We start from the raw sequence: 17,375 nt of genomic DNA, 5'->3' as shown, positions 1-17,375 counted from the left end.
TAGAGAGAGAAAGACAGAGAAAGAGAGAGAGAGAGAGAGAGAGAGAGAGAGAGAGAGATAGAGAGAGAGAGGATGGAAGGAGGAGGAAAATAAGACCAGGCACAAGAAAACAAAAGCTGCATAGAGAGAGAGACTGTTCCCTTCTTGCCCTCCACTAAAAGAACAACAGAAGAAGAAGAAGACAAAAGGAGGAGGGAGGCGTACAGTACTGAACATACTGGCACTGAATTCATAGGCTCCTTTTTCTTTACCCTCCTCCATGTTTTAGGGGGATTCTACACTAGTACATTTGACTGTTGCCTTCTTCTTCATCTTTAAAAAGAAAGAAAGAAAGAAAGAAAGAAAGAGAGAAGGAGAGAAAGAAAGAAAGGAATAAAGAGAGAAAGATAGAGAGAGAGAAAGAAAGGAATAAAGAGAGAAAGATAGAGAGAGAGAAAGAAAGGAATAAAGAGAGAAAGATAGAGAGAGAGAAAGAAAGGAATAAAGAGAGAAAGATAGAGAGAGAGAAAGAAAGGAATAAAGAGAGAAAGATAGAGAGAGAGAAAGAAAGGAATAAAGAGAGAAAGATAGAGAGAGAGAAAGAGAGGAATAAAGAGAGAAAGATAGAGAGAGAGAAAGAAAGGAATAAAGAGAGAAAGATAGAGAGAGAGAAAGAGAGGAATAAAGAGAGAAAGATAGAGAGAGAGAAAGAAAGGAATAAAGAGAGAAAGATAGAGAGAGAGAAAGAAAGGAATAAAGAGAGAAAGATAGAGAGAGAGAAAGAGAGGAATAAAGAGAGAAAGATAGAGAGAGAGAAAGAGAGGAATAAAGAGAGAAAGATAGAGAGAGAGAAAGAAAGGAATAAAGAGAGAAAGATAGAGAGAGAGAAAGAAAGGAATAAAGAGAGAAAGATAGAGAGAGAGAAAGAGAGGAATAAAGAGAGAAAGATAGAGAGAGAGAAAGAAAGGAATAAAGAGAGAAAGATAGAGAGAGAGAAAGAAAGGAATAAAGAGAGAAAGATAGAGAGAGAGAAAGAAAGGAATAAAGAGAGAAAGATAGAGAGAGAGAAAGAAAGGAATAAAGAGAGAAAGATAGAGAGAGAGAAAGAAAGGAATAAAGAGAGAAAGATAGAGAGAGAGAAAGAAAGGAATAAAGAGAGAAAGATAGAGAGAGAGAAAGAAAGGAATAAAGAGAGAAAGATAGAGAGAGAGAAAGAAAGGAATAAAGAGAGAAAGATAGAGAGAGAGAAAGAGAGGAATAAAGAGAGAAAGATAGAGAGAGAGAAAGATAGAGAGAGAGAAAGAGAGAAAGATAGAGAGAGAGAAAGAGAGGAATAAAGAGAGAAAGATAGAGAGAGAGAAAGAGAGGAATAAAGAGAGAAAGATAGAGAGAGAGAAAGAGAGGAATAAAGAGAGAAAGATAGAGAGAGAGAAAGAGAGGAATAAAGAGAGAAAGATAGAGAGAGAGAAAGAGAGGAATAAAGAGAGAAAGATAGAGAGAGAGAAAGATAGAGAGAGAGAAAGAGAGGAATAAAGAGAGAAAGATAGAGAGAGAGAAAGAGAGGAATAAAGAGAGAAAGATAGAGAGAGAGAAAGAGAGGAATAAAGAGAGAAAGATAGAGAGAGAGAAAGAGAGGAATAAAGAGAGAAAGATAGAGAGAGAGAAAGAGAGGAATAAAGAGAGAAAGATAGAGAGAGAGAAAGAGAGGAATAAAGAGAGAAAGATAGAGAGAGAGAAAGAAAGGAATAAAGAGAGAAAGATAGAGAGAGAGAAAGAAAGGAATAAAGAGAGAAAGATAGAGAGAGAGAAAGAGAGGAATAAAGAGAGAAAGATAGAGAGAGAGAAAGAAAGGAATAAAGAGAGAAAGATAGAGAGAGAGAAAGAGAGGAATAAAGAGAGAAAGATAGAGAGAGAGAAAGAAAGGAATAAAGAGAGAAAGATAGAGAGAGAGAAAGAAAGGAATAAAGAGAGAAAGATAGAGAGAGAGAAAGAAAGGAATAAAGAGAGAAAGATAGAGAGAGAGAAAGATAGAGAGAGAGAAAGAAAGGAATAAAGAGAGAAAGATAGAGAGAGAGAAAGAAAGGAATAAAGAGAGAAAGAGAGAGAGAGAGAGAGAGAGAGAGAAAGATAGAGAGAGAGAAAGAAAGGAATAAAGAGAGAAAGATAGAGAGAGAGAAAGAGAGGAATAAAGAGAGAAAGATAGAGAGAGAGAAAGAAAGATAGAGAGAGAGAAAGATAGAGAGAGAGAAAGAAAGGAGGATGTCGGGAAAGAAGGAGTTTGATATGAAACAGATCCTCAGGCTGCGTTGGCGCTGGTTTAGTCATTCATCCCAGAGTTCTGCCGGAGGAGGAGGAGGAGGAGGAGGGGGTGGAGGAGGAGGAGGAGTAGGATGCCTCCAGGAGAGCTTTGATCACAAAGGGACCCCAGTCCAGGGCAGACTGAAGAATCACTCCCGGGACAGAGGTGGCAGTGGAGGGGGACTCCGGAAGCAGAACAGCAACAGTCCGGTCCATAGTATCCTGGCCCCCACGCCTGTCTATGTCAGAGCCAGTAATCAATCATGGCAACAGCAGAATATTATTCAGCACCTGCAGCAGCAGGGCGGCCACAAGCTGCCTAAGAACAGCAGCTCACCTAACAACACCAGGAAGGAGGACTGCTCCAAGAGCAGCCAGGAGAATGTGAAGAGTGTTGAAGAGTCCTTAGAGGCGGATGCAAGAGACAGGTATGTCAAAGCAAGAGACATGTATGTCAAAGCAAGAGACAGGTATGGCAAAGCAAGACACAGGTATGTCAAAGCAAGAGACAGGTATGTCAAAGCAAGAGACAGGTATGTCAAAGCAAGAGACAGGTATGTCAAAGCAAGAGACAGGTATGGCAAAGCAAGAGACAGGTATGGCAAAGCAAGAGACAGGTATGTCAAAGCAAGAGACAGGTATGGCAAAGCAAGACACAGGTATGGCAAAGCGAGAGACATGTATGTCAAAGCAAGAGACAGGTATGTCAAAGCAGGAGACAGGTATGTCAAAGCAAGAGACAGGTATGTCAAAGCAAGAGACTGGTATGTCAAAGCAAGAGACATGTATGTCAAAGCAAGAGACTGGTATGTCAAAGCAAGAGACATGTATGGCAAAGCAAGAGACAGGTATGGCAAAGCAAGAGACATGTATGTCAAAGCAAGAGACAGGTATGGCAAAGCAAGAGACAGGTATGGCAAAGCAAGAGACAGGTATGGCAAAGCAAGAGACAGGTATGTCAAAGCAAGAGACAGGTATGGCAAAGCAAGAGACAGGTATGGCAAAGCAAGAGACAGGTATGGCAAAGCAAGAGACAGGTATGGCAAAGCAAGAGACAGGTATGGCAAAGCAAGAGACATGTATGTCAAAGCAAGAGACAGGTATGTCAAAGCAGGAGACAGGTATGGCAAAGCAAGAGACAGGTATGTCAAAGCAAGAGACAGGTATGTCAAAGCAGGAGACAGGTATGGCAAAGCAAGAGACAGGTATGTCAAAGCAAGAGACAGGTATGTCAAAGCAGGAGACAGGTATGAATGGAACTGAGTCACAACAATCATAGTAATTTAAAGAACAAAGTTCAGTGAATCCCTAGGTGGTTGTATTTTCCAAAAGGTAAGTGCTTTGGCACCTTGTTTCTGTTCACAGTACGCTACGGTAGAAGTTCACCATATAAGTCTGAATTGACAAATGTCAACATGTTAGCCTGTTATTACTCCAAATAGGTGAAGGCCTAAATTGAGTTGCATTATTTTATGTGTCCATGTATATATGGTATATATTTTACGATACATATTGTCAGTCAAATACAAATACAATGATCAGGTTTGTTTTGTGTTTTTTTTGTATTTGAGGATAATTTTCAGCATGAGTTCCCAATGATTAACTATAGAGTAGCTACTAAATTAGCTCTGTAGCTATCATTTTCAAATGAACTCCAACTGGTACAGCTGTCTTTATAACTCAGCTGGGGGGTAGTTCACTGGTACAGCTGTCTTTATAACTCAGCTGGGGCGTAGTTCACTAGTACAGCTGTCTTTATAACTCACCTGGGGGGTAGTTCACTGCTACAGCTGTCTTTATAACTCACCTGGGGGGTAGTTCACTGGTACAGCTGTCTTTATAACTAACCTGGGGAGTAGTTCACTGGTACAGCTGTCTTTATAACTCACCTGGGGAGTAGTTTACTGGTACAGCTGTCTTTATAACTCACCTGGGGAGTGGTTCACTAGTACAGCTGCCTTTATTTCTCGCTCACACAATCTAGTCTACAGGACGAAGAAACGCAAACCAATAAAAAATATTAAATTATTAATTGGACGTCATGCATGGTATCACAGACGAGACGACTTCATGTTTTTGTGCAGATAAAGCTTCCTAAGCCTTTGCTTTATTGCTGTGGGAATAAAGAAGTATATATTGAGTTTGACTCAACCTGGTACCAGACAGCAGCAGCAACAGAGATTTTATTATTAATGTATTCATCCTGGGAGTTAAAGTGGCTACAGGAAGAACACACATTACATCAGAGAGAGAGAGAGAGAGAACACAGTCACCGGCAGACAGACAGGCCCTATAAAACAGAAAGAGAGAGAGAGAGAACGCAGTCACCGGCAGACAGAAAGGCCCTATAAAACAGGTAGAGAGAGGGAGAGAGAAATAGAGAGAGAGAGCGCGCGCGAGAGAGAGAGAGAACACAGGCACAGGTAGACAGGCAGGCCCTATAAAACAGAAAGAGAGAGAGAGAGAGAGAGAGAGAGAGAGAGAGAGAGAGAGAGAGAGAGAGAGAGAGAGAGAGAGAGAGAGAGAGAGAGAGAGAGAGAGAGAGAGAGAGAGAGAGAGAGAGAGAGAGAGAGAGAGAGAGAGAGAGAGAGAGAGAGAGAGAACACAGGCACAGGAAAATAGACAGGCCCCATAAAACAGAAAGAGAGACAGAGAGAGAAAGAGAACACAGGCACAGGAAAGCAGACAGGCCCTATAAAACAGAAAGAGAGACAGAGCGAGAGAGAGAGAGAGAGAAAGAGAGAGACAGAGAGAGAGAATGCAGGCACAGGCAGACAGACAGGCCCTATAAAACAGACCAACCAAGGAGGGCCTACAGCAGCACCTAGATCTTCTGCACAGATTCTGTCAGACCTGAGCCCTGACAGTAAATCTCAGTAAGACAAAAAATAATGGTTTTCCAAAAAAGGTCCAGTCACCAAGACCACAAATACAAATTCCATCTAGACACCGTTGCCCTAGAGCACACAAAAAAACTATACATACCTCGGCCTATACATCAGCGCCACAGGTAACTTCCACAAAGATTTCAACGAGCTGAGAGACAAGGCAAGAAGGGCCTTCTATGCCTTCAAAAGGAACATAAAATTTGACCTACCAATTAGGATCTCTCTGCAAAAACTTGAATCAGTTATAGAACCCATTGCCCTTTTTGGTTGTGAGGTCTGGAGTCCGCTCACCAACCAATAATTCACAATTCATAATGGGACAAACACCAAATTGAGACTCCGCATGCAGAATTCTGCATAAATATCCTCAGTGTATAACGTAAAACACCAAATATCAAAAAGTAACACAATAAAATAATATTACATGTTCTTATGAAAGAGAAGACTTTCAATTGTTCTCCAGAAACATATCTCAGATTCTGATATTAAACTCCCACCGACATATATTCTTTACCTGTTTGGCTGTTCATTTGCTAGTTCCTTTCTGGCATTTTATTTTATCGGAAAGCAACCTCGAAAAGGATTATGTTGAAATACATCCTTGGGAGTTTGGGCTGTGTGATCTTGTGTTGTTGTGTACATCTTATAGCCCGTGTATATTCCAGGGGATTTCTGGGGTGATATCTTGTTCTGCTTGTGTTGTAGCAGGGAAGTAAACAGGTGTTGTTGTTGAAAGGTGAGCACTAAAAGCCAATCAGAGATGAAGATGATCTGTCTCCCTTTATCCTCTCTATGGCAAACTCAGGTGATGAGCCCTTCACAGACACTGATACCAAAACAAGGCTTTCTATACCTGTAGATAACTTCTGGGGACCCCATTTCTTTACCGAGAACTTCTGGGGACCCCATTTCTTTTCTGATAACTTCTGGGGACCCCATTTCTTTCCCGAGAACTTCTGGGGACCCCATTTCTTTACCGAGAACTTCTGGGGACCCCATTTCTTTACCGAGAACTTCTGGGGACCCCATTTCTTTACCGAGAACTTCTGGGGACCCCATTTCTTTACCGAGAACTTCTGGGGACCCCATTTATTTTCTGATAACTTCTGGGGACCCCATTTCTTTCCCGAGAACTTCTGGGGACCCCATTTCTTTACCGAGAACTTCTGGGGACCCCATTTCTTTACCGAGAACTTCTGGGGACCCCATTTCTTTACCGAGAACTTCTGGGGACCCCATTTCTTTACCGAGAACTTCTGGGGACCCCATTTCTTTCCCGAGAACTTCTGGGGACCCCATTTCTTTACCGAGAACTTCTGGGGACCCCATTTCTTTCCCGAGAACTTCTGGGGACCCCATTTCTTTACCGAGAACTTCTGGGGACCCCATTTCTTTTCTGATAACTTCTGGGGACCCCATTTCTTTACCGAGAACTTCTGGGGACCCCATTTCTTTATCGAGAACTTCTGGGGACCCCATTTCTTTACCGAGAACTTCTGGGGACCCCATTTCTTTCCCGAGAACTTCTGGGGACCCCATTTCTTTACCGATAACTTCTGGGGACACTATTTCTTTACCTAGAACTTCTGGGGACCCCATTTCTTTACCGAGAACTTCTGGGGACCCCATTTCTTTACCGAGAACTTCTGGGGACCCCATTTCTTTACCAAGAACTTCTGGGGACCCCATTTCTTTACCAAGAACTTCTGGGGACCCCATTTCTTTACCAAGAACTTCTGGGGACCCCATTTCTTTACCAAGAACTTCTGGGGACCCCATTTCTTTACCAAGAACTTCTGGGGACCCCATTTCTTTACCGAGAACTTCTGGGGACCCCACCCCTACGCAAATCTAATGACACAACCTTCAAATCTGTGAATATTCATTTTTACATCAACAAATAATGTATTTAATGTTCATCTCACATCTCACTCACCAAATTGTTTCATATATTGTCCCATAAAATAATCGGTACACTACCCCCCCACCCCCACCCCCCCAACATGCAACAATTTCAAACATTTTACTGAGTTCAAATAAGGAAATCAGTCAATTGATATAAATGAATTAGGATCTAATCTACTGATTTCACTTGACTGGGAATACAGATATGCTTCTGTTGGTCACAGATACCTTAAAAAAAACTGTCAGTATCTGGTGTGACCACCATTTGCCTCATACAGCATGACACATCTCCTTTGCGTAAAGTTCACCAGGCTGTTGATTGTGGCCTGTGGAATGTTGTCCCACTCCTCTTCAATGGCTGTTGCTGGATATTGACGGGAACTGGCACACAGTGTCATACACGTGCTCAATGGGTGACATGTGTGGTGAGTATGCAGGCCATGGAAGAACTTGGACATTTTCAGCTTCCAGGAATTGTATACAGATCCTCGCATTATCATACTGAAACATGAGGTGATGGCGGTGGATGAAGGGCAAGACAATGGTTCTCAGGATCTCTTCATGGTATCTCTGTGCATTCTAATTGCCATCAATAAAATGCAATTGTGTTCGTTGTCCGTAGCTTATGACTGCCCATACCATAACCCCACCGCCACCATGGGGCACTCTGTTCACAATGTTGACATCAGCAAACCGCTTGCCCACATGATGCAATACACATGGTCTGCTGTTGTGAGGTTGGTTGGATGTACTGCCAAATTCTCTAAAACAACGTTTGAGGTGACTTATGGTAGAGAAATGAACATTCAATTCTTTGGCAACATTCTCAGACATTCCTGCAGTCAGCATGCCAATTGCACGCTCCCTCAAAACTTTAGACATCTTTAGCATTGTGTTGTGTGACAAAACTGCAGATTTTAGTGGCCTTTTATTGTCCCCAGCACAAGGTGCACGTGTGTAATGATCATGCTGTTCAATCAGCTTCTTGTCAGGTGGATGGATTTACTTGGCGAAGGAAAAATGCTCACTAACATGGATGTAAACAAATCCGTGCACAACATTTGAGAGAAATACGCTTTTTTTTTGTGCATGGAAAGTTTCTAGGATCTTTTATTTCAGCTCATGAAACATGGGACCAACACTTTACATGTTGTGTTTATAATTTTGTTTATTTAGACATTTTGCTGACCCAACTGCAATTGACCACAACTTTGAATACCACTGTGTGTAGATGGATAGAATATATCATAGGAACGTGTTCCTTTGTTTTTGCTGAATCTTATTGTTAAAAAAAGGGGTTTTGAATTGAATATTCTGGAGGATGATAAGTATAATGTTACCAAAATTAATAGAATGTTACCAAAATTAATAGAATGTTACCAATATTAATAGAATGTTACCAAAATTAATAGAATGTTACCAAAATTAATAGAATGTTACCAATATTAATAGAATGTTACCAATATTAATAGAATGTTACAAATATTAATAGTGCTACCAATATTAATAGAATGTTACCATTATTACGAGAGTTAAATCAAATCAAATTTTATTTGTCACAGTGAAACTCTTACTTACAAGCCCTTAAAAAACACAGTTTTAAGAAAATAACTAACAAAAGTAAGAGATAAGAATAACAAATAATTAAAGAGCAGCAGTAAATAACGATAGTGGGGCTATGAGATGGCGCTGGAGAAGAAGGCAGACATTTTACATGCCCCCAGCCGATTATGTTTTTGTTCGTTTATTTGCGTTGTTTGTAACAATTTTCTAGACATCAGGACTGCGATTACTCACCATAGACTAGCAGAATCCTTTTTTTCCTTTCACGACTCTGACGAGCCCGATGTGAAGGACATACTGCTTCCTCGGGAACAGGCCCCGATCCCCGTGCTTTGCGTGAAGAGGAGGCGGAGAAAGAGTAGCCGAAGGGCAGGCTGCCTTCTGAGAATTCGTTGGCGATCAAATAATCCCCCACTTCCTTCCATTCTACTAGCAAACGTGCAATCCTTGGAGAATCAAATCGATGAGTTACCCGGAAGATTAAACTACCAATGGGACATTAAAAACTGTAACATCTTATGCTTCACGGAGTTGTGGCTGAACGACAACAATATCAACATACAGCTGGCTGGTTATACGATGTACCGGCAGGATAGAACAGCGGCGTCTGGTAAGACAAGGGGCGGAGGGCTATGTATTTTTGTAAACAACAGCTGGTGCACGATTTCTAACGAAGTCTCGAGCTATTGCTCGCCTGAGGTAGAGTATCTCATGATAAGCTGTAGACCACACTACCTACCGAGAGAGTTTTCATCTGTATTCTTTGTAGCTATTTACATACCACCACAGTCAGAGGCTGGCACTAAGACAGCATTGAATGAGCTGTATTCCGCCATAAGCAAACAAGAAAACGCTCACCCAGAGGCGGCGCTCCTAGTAGCCAGGGACATTAATGCAGGGAAACGTAAATCCGTACAGTGACCGTGCGTGCATGCCCCAACCAGAAGCCATGGATTACAGGCAGCATCCGCACTGAGCTAAAGGCTAGAGCTGCCGCTTTCAAGGAGCGGGATTCTAACCCGGAAACTTTTCAAGAAATCTCGCTATGCCCTCCGACGAACAGGCAAAGGACAGGACTAAGATAGAGGACTAAGATCGAATCATACTACACCGGCTCTGACGCTCGTCAGATGTGGCAGGGCTTGCAAACCATTACAGACTACAAAGTGAAGCACATCCGAGAGCTGTCCAGTGACACGAGCCTACCAGACGAGTTAAACTACTTCTATGCTCGCTTTGAGTCAAATAACACTGAAACATGCATGAGAGCACCAGCTGTTCCGGAAAACTGTGTGATCACTCTCTCTGCAGCCGATGTGAGTAAGACCTTTAAACAGGTCAACATTCACAGGGCCGCAGTGCCAGATGGATTACCAGAATGTGTACTGCGAGCATGCGCTGACCAACTGGCAAGTGTCTTCACTGACATTTTCAACCTCTCCCTGTCCAAGTCTGTAATACCAACATGTTTTAAGCAGTCCACCATAATGCCTGTGCCCATGAACACTACGCTAACCTGCCTAAATGACTACCGACCCATAGCACTCACGTCTGTAGCCATGAAGTGCTTTGAAAGGCTGTTCATGGCTCACATCAACACCATCATCTCAGAAACCCTAGACACACTCTAATTTGCATACCGCCCCAACAGATCCACAGATTGTGCAATCTCTATTGCACTCCACACTGCCCTTTCCCACCTGGACAAAAGGAACACCTATGTGAGAATGCTATTCATTGACTACAGCTCAGTGTTCAACACCATAGTTCCCTCAAAGCTCATCACTAAGCTAAGGACACTGGGACTAAACACCTCCCTCTGCAACTGGATCCTGGACTTCCTGACAGGCCACCCCCAGGTGGTAAGGGTAGGTAACAACACATCTGCCACGCTGATCCTCAACACAGGGGCCTCTCAGGGGTGCGTGCTTAGTCCCGTCTTGTACTCCCTGTTCACTCATGACTGCATGGCCAGGCACGACTCCAACACCATAATTACATTTGCCGATGACACAACAGTGGTCGGCCTGATCACCGACAACGTTGAGACAGCATATAGTGAGGAGGTCAGAGAGCTGGCCGTGTGGTGCCAGGACAACAACCTCTCCCTCAACGTGATCAAGACAAACGAGATGACTGTGGACTACATGAAAAGGAAGACCGAGCACGCCCCCATTCTCATCGACGGGGCCGCAGTGGAGCAGGTTGAGAGCTTCAAGGTCCTTTGGTGTCCACGTCACCAACAAACTAACATGGTCCAAGCAAACCAAGACAGTCATGAAGAGGGCACGACGAAACCTATTCCCCCTCAGGAGACTGAAAAGATTTGGCATGGGTCCTCAGATCCTCAAAAGGTTAAAAAAAATATAAACCACCCCCAACCAATCACTGCACCATCGGAAAGCTCCTATATGCTCATCACTGACATCCAAACGACCTCTCATTGCTGCCAAACAAACAACGTCTCAACCCTGCTTTCTCTGAAATATACAACATAACCCCAAATAAATAGAAACCCTGACCCCTTCTTATAAAACACTAACAGAGGTTTGAGTCAGCAGCTTTAACCATGAGTAAATTATATCTCAATTCCCCCTCAATCGTCTTGGGAGAGAAATATCAAAATCTTCTCTCTATCAACGGCAGTAACTCAGTTGTTTTTCACGATGGCTTATAGGTTCTCAGTTGGTGGTTGACACCCAGTCTGACGTAAAGATCCCATAATGCTTGTGGGAATACGCGAGCAGTAGGAGGATGTATAGCCTAAATAACAAAGGAATTGTTACAGAATTTGCAAGATACAAAGAAATCAAACAATCAACTTTTCAATTAAAATGTTGTTTTGTTTTCTATTCTTTAAATGTGTTGCTATTGATCTAGCCAAACAGTTATCTGTATGAACGTTCTTATTAAAGCAAACATTGTGTGGATCTTAATGTTTCTTAAACCGACATCAGCAAACTAGGGGAAGCGGTTTGCTAACACATGCACATTTTCCACTTAAATGTACATTTCCACTTTCCTGAAGTCCCCCAGGCCTCGGCAGAGTAATCATATAGGTCATCTATGGATGTGGAATGCCAAATCTCACGAAGGAATTGAATGTAGTAGTTTTCCTTACCACTGCAAATACTATATTTCTCCATGTAATATGTTTTCAGCAGCACATCAAGCATATTTTATACACATACGACATGTCAGCAAGTGCTTGGAACACACACACACCGCTGTAAATATGAACGATTGAATCAGCAAACGAAACCACTAATTCTATAGGGCGGCGGGTAACCTAGCGATTAGGAGTGTTAGGCCAGTAACCGAAAGTTCTCTGGTTTTTGACTCAAATCTGTCGATGTGCCCTTGAGCAAGGCACTTAACCCTAATTGCTCCTGTAAGTCTCTCTGGATAAGCGACTGCTAAATTGCTAAAGTGTAAAAAAAAGAAGAAAAAAAGAAGTCAGATTGATGCCTTTCCATTTAAACCAACTCAAGGTTTCCTCCTCCTCTGATATATTATTCAATATTGAAAAAAATGAGTCAATACCTTACCGGCTATAGCCTTCATTATCTATCAAGGCTTGGTAGACATTAAGCTGACAAGACGTTACAACACTACTTTACTGATATAATTTACAACGCACAGTGTTGTCGCAAATAGCACCCTATTCCATATATAGTGCACTACTATTGACCATGGAATAGGGTGCCATTTGGGACTCAGCCAGGGGGGGTCGTAATAGCGGGGAGGGAGAGATATATTGGGGGCAATAACCATTCTCCATTAATTGCCGTAGCAATTTTCCTCCATGTGCTCTCAAACACAAAGAGGCCTGTGTTTGTTCTGCCAACCAGATACCCCTGGTAGGTACAGACACAAAGAGACCTGTGGTTGTCCTCTCAACCAGATACCCCTGGTAGGTACAGACACAAAGAGACCTGTGGTTGTTCCTTCAACCAGATACCCCTGGTAGGTACAGACACAAAGAGACCTGTGGTTGTCCTCTCAACCAGATACCCCTGGTAGGTACAGACACAAAGAGACCTGTGTTTGTTCTCTCAACCAGATACCCCTGGTAGGTACAGACACAAAGAAACCATACTGTTAAAGAAGCTGGCTAGCCTTTAGGCCACACAGACATACCCATATTAAAGAATATCTGTAACAACAAAATGAAACAGCAGACACAAAACCATTAGCTATCTGACTGTCAGTATGGTGAGGATGGTGGGTGACAGAATTATCTGCAGCTCAGGCTTGGTAGTCTCTTGCTTGACTGCTGGGATGAAGTGATATCACTGAATGAATGAATGAATGAATGAATGAATATGAGTCTCTCTGCCCAACACATCTGAATGCTAGCATGGCAGATTTACCATAAAGGAAGCAGAGACATGACATTATCTAATGGACTCGGTTACTCTCTGTGGACTGACTTGGCATGCCATGTGGGTCTTTGTCTGAGTCGTTTCTCTACCAACCTAATGCAGAGAGAGTGGGGAAGTGGGCTAACTGCTGTAATCCTGATCAGACTTATAGTTATAATAGGACTTATAAACCATGACCTTTAAATATTGCTTTGGAATGAGTAATCCTAGGAGACGTGCAAATATCCAAATCGGGTCCTCTGTTGGCTGTTGGTAGACCATGGTGCTTGAAACACAGTGACCGTCGGGACGGCCCGTTCGAAAATGTATACGTGCATGACTGTAAATTGCTTTGGATAAAAGCGTCCGCTAAATGGATTATATTATAGATTATTATTACATAACAAGATATTCTAAAATATTGCGTAGGCCTACAAGATAGGCCTACAAGATCAATAGGAGAAAGGGGAAAGGGGGATACCTCGTCAGTTGTTCAACTGAATGTATTCAACTGAAATGTGTCTTCCTACATTTAACCCAACCCCTTCAATCCAGCAACCTTCTGGTTACTGGCCCTACGCTCTAACCGCTAGGCTACCTGACACCCTAAAGAGAGAGTTTTAATATAGTTGATATTTGAATGTACACTTTTTCAGACTCAGTTTGAATTTACTTTGTCAGATAATGGTGTGAAATAGGTCCCGAAAACAGTTTAATTGTGCTGCTGTTACAGATTGGCATACTGGTAGCTATTTTGTTGAATCTATCATATTAGAGAAATATATTTATGTTGTTGAATCTGTCATATTAGAGAAATATATTTATGTTGTTGTAATCTATCAGATTAAAGCAGTATTTCTGTGTTGTAATCTATCAGATTAAAGCAGTATTTCTGTGTTGTAAACTATTAGATTAAGGCAGTATTTCTGTGTTGTAAACTATTAGATTAAAGCAGTATTTCTGTGTTGTAAACTATTAGATTAAAGCAGTATTTCTGTGTTGTAATCAATCAGATCAGTCGTTATTTCTGCTTATATCAAGCTCCACAGTGTTCAGTGTGGAGGGTGTGGGAGGAGGAAGCTGCTGCATCTGTGACCCTACAGCTAGTAAACAGAAAACTGTAGAATTACAATACTATGGCCCAAACGGCACTCTATTCCCTAGATTGTGCACTATGCATAGAATAGGTGCGATTTGGGATGGACGTATTCTGGAAGGAAATGGAGATTCTGCTTGCAGTGTTAGGTGCTTGACATTCATATGACATTCAACCGCGATGAATGTTTTAAAAGCTGTTATCCACTACCTGTGTCATTCACTACAATGCTGGACTTCAAACAATATCTTGACACTTCCTTCAGGGTTACGAGGAGTAACGAGTATCGTTGCTTTAGTTCTGCAGTACTTACCTATACGTAGTACTTACCTCGTACTTACTGTACCTCTGCAAAATGTATTTACTGTACCTCTGACATATTTACTTACTGTACCTCTGACATATTAACTTACTGTACCTCTGACATATTTACTTACTGTACCTCTGACATATTATTTACTTTACCTCTGACATATTAACTTACTGTACCTCTACAATATTAACTTACTGCACCTCTGATATATTAACTTACTGTACCTCTACAATATTAACTTACTGCACCTCTGACATATTATTTACTGCACCTCTGCAATATTAACTTACTGTTCCTCTGACATATTAACTTACTGTACCTCTGACATATTATTTACTGTACCTCTGACATATTATTTACTGCACCTCTGACATATTATTTACTGTACCTCTGCAATATTAACTTACTGTACCTCTGACATATTTACTTACTGTACCTCTGACATATTATTTACTTTACCTCTGACATATTAACTTACTGTACCTCTGACATATTATTTACTGCACCTCTGACATATTATTTACTGTACCTCTGCAATATTAACTTACTGTACCTCTGCAATATTAACTTACTGTACCTCTGACATATTAACTTACTGTACCTCTGACATATTAACTTACTGTACCTCTGACATATTAACTTACTGTTCCTCTGAAATATTAACTTACTGTACCTCTGACATATTAACTTACTGTACCTCTGACATATTATTTACTGCACCTCTGACATATTATTTACTGTACCTCTGCAATATTAACTTACTGTACCTCTGCAATATTAACTTACTGTACCTCTGACATATTAACTTACTGTACCTCTGACATATTAACTTACTGTACCTCTGACATATTAACTTACTGTACCTCTGACATATTAACTTACTGTACCTCTGACATATTATTTACTGCACCTCTGCAATATTAACTTACTGTACCTCTGACATATTATTTACTGCACCTCTGCAATATTAACTTACTGTACCTACAAAACGTTACAGCGTTCCTTTGAGCCCGTACAGAGGTGATACATATCGGTTTTACAGCCCCAGTCCTTATTCAGTCTAGTTTAGTGGTGCCAAGCAAGGCTGTGTCACAAATGGCCCCTGGTCAAAAGTAGTTCACTATATAGGGAATAGGGTGCTATTTGGTATGAGCGCAAGACTCCCTGAGTCAGACAGGGCAATAAATTACAGATTAATATATCATAAAGCTCCCCAATAAAGGTTTCTACTATAGGCTGTGGTCCACAGCCTCGTATATACTGTATAAAATATTTTCTGAAAAGACGAAAGCCACAAGTTCTCCTGTATGTGTGGATTCTGTTTCTATGGTGGTGTAGACTGATAACATACCGCCATAGAGGTTGACATTTCTTACATTCTCCCATGTACAGTGTGTTCCCAAAAACTTTGAAAACTATGAATCTCCTCATAGAAAAAGCTTTTAGAAACAGTTAATTCTCTCTGACAGTTGCGACTGATTATTCAGTGTAACAAATGACTTGAATGTCAGCAAGTGGATTTGCCCCCCGTGAAGGACACCAAAGTAACTGGGCCTGAATTATTTGCCACAAGTCTGAAGGATTATTTATACTCTGTAAAAACAGCATGGAATCTTCCGGTCTTTGGGGAGCGGGGCTCAGAATACAGCATTAACACAATACTGTGAACGAGAAGCCAGCTCATTTGCTTAGTCCATGTCTATAAAAAACAACAACATTTTGTTTGGAAGGCGAGGCGGGAGTTGCCTAGATTGTAAGCAGCCTGTCCCGTTGGAGTTAGCGCTCCGTTTCTTTATCCGCTTAGGTACGCAGTTTAGTTGTTACACTTTTAATTCGGCTCAGACTGGTGGAGGAAGATGGCGGTTTAGTCTATAAAATGATGTTTGCCTGCCGCATAGCAAGTTGTGTTTTATCGTATCACTATGATGACTGTGTTACTTTGATTATGATACAATATACCTTTTAGGTCTGCTAGGTACGCACTCATTGTACCTAGCAGTAACGAGCATCGTTGCTTTAGTTCTGCAGTACTTACCTATAAGTAGTACTTACCTCGTACTTACTGTACCTCTGAGATATTTACTTACTGTACCTCTGAAATATTAACTTTCAGAGGGGGGGGGGGGGGGGATTCTACCAAATGTGGATTGCATTCCACTTATCAAATAATATGTTTTATTCACAGTCCCATTTCTGGTCTAAAACATTTTGATATTAGTAGCATTAAATGGTCATGTAACTTCTTCCGTGTAGGGCTATAACCATGATTATTTACATATATCCTTCTTCTCCTCCCTCTCCTCCTCCTCCTCCTCCTCCTCCTCCTCCTCCTCCTCCTCCTCCACCTCCACCTCCTCCTCCTCCTCCTCCTCTTCCTCCTCCCCCTCCTCTACCTCCTCATCCTCCTCCTTCTCCTCCACCTCCTCCTCCTCCTCCTCCCCCTCCTCCTCCTCTTCCTCCCCCTCCTCCACCTCCTCCTCCTCCCCATCCTCCTCCTCTTCCTCCCCCTCCTCCACCTCCTCCTTTTCCTCCTCCACCTCCTCCTCTTCCTCCTCTAGGATGAGCTCCAACGGCTCGGATGAGTTCTTCCAGGCTACAAACCATGCGGAACAGACCTTTCGCAAGATGGAGACTTATCTTCAGCACAAGCAGCTGTGTGATGTCGTCTTGATAGCGGGAGATCATAAGATCCCGGCTCACAGGTCAGTGCCTGCTGCTCTTCTTAAATGTAATTTCACCTGCCCACTGGGTTAGAGCTATACTGGAAACACTTCAGGATCAATATGCCCGAGTCCCAAGTGACACCCTATTCCCTATAAAGTGCACTACTTTTGACCACGGCCCATAGGGCTTTAGTTAAAAGTAGGACACTATATAGGGAACCAATATCATTAAGATAGCCACATGTAAGAGTCCTTTCACTGACCACCATCTCAGACAACACAAGACTTTGATCAACTGTACAGTCA

General features: G+C 41.9%; 1 protein-coding gene across 2 annotated transcripts in view; it reads left to right on the top strand.

Annotated features, from left to right (window-relative positions):
* The first annotated feature begins 1,961 nt into the window (after nucleotides 1-1,961).
* LOC139574650 (kelch-like protein 4) overlaps nucleotides 1,962-17,375 on the top strand; it is a 61,991-nt gene continuing 46,577 nt past the window's right edge. The window contains exons 1-2 of one of the 2 annotated variants that reach the window (XM_071399407.1): nucleotides 1,962-2,705; nucleotides 16,965-17,108. In XM_071399407.1, coding sequence (XP_071255508.1) covers nucleotides 2,239-2,705; nucleotides 16,965-17,108 — 611 coding nt within the window. In that variant the 5' untranslated portion in view covers nucleotides 1,962-2,238. The remainder of the gene's footprint in view (nucleotides 2,706-16,964; nucleotides 17,109-17,375) is intronic. The other variant, XM_071399408.1, reaches the window with a different exon arrangement.

This window comes from Salvelinus alpinus, chromosome 4 (genome assembly GCF_045679555.1).
Source record: "Salvelinus alpinus chromosome 4, SLU_Salpinus.1, whole genome shotgun sequence".
NCBI classification, from domain to species: Eukaryota; Metazoa; Chordata; class Actinopteri; order Salmoniformes; family Salmonidae; genus Salvelinus; species Salvelinus alpinus.
The sequence above is the reverse complement of the archived record's forward strand: the minus strand, read 5'-3'. Positions and strand labels throughout refer to the sequence as shown.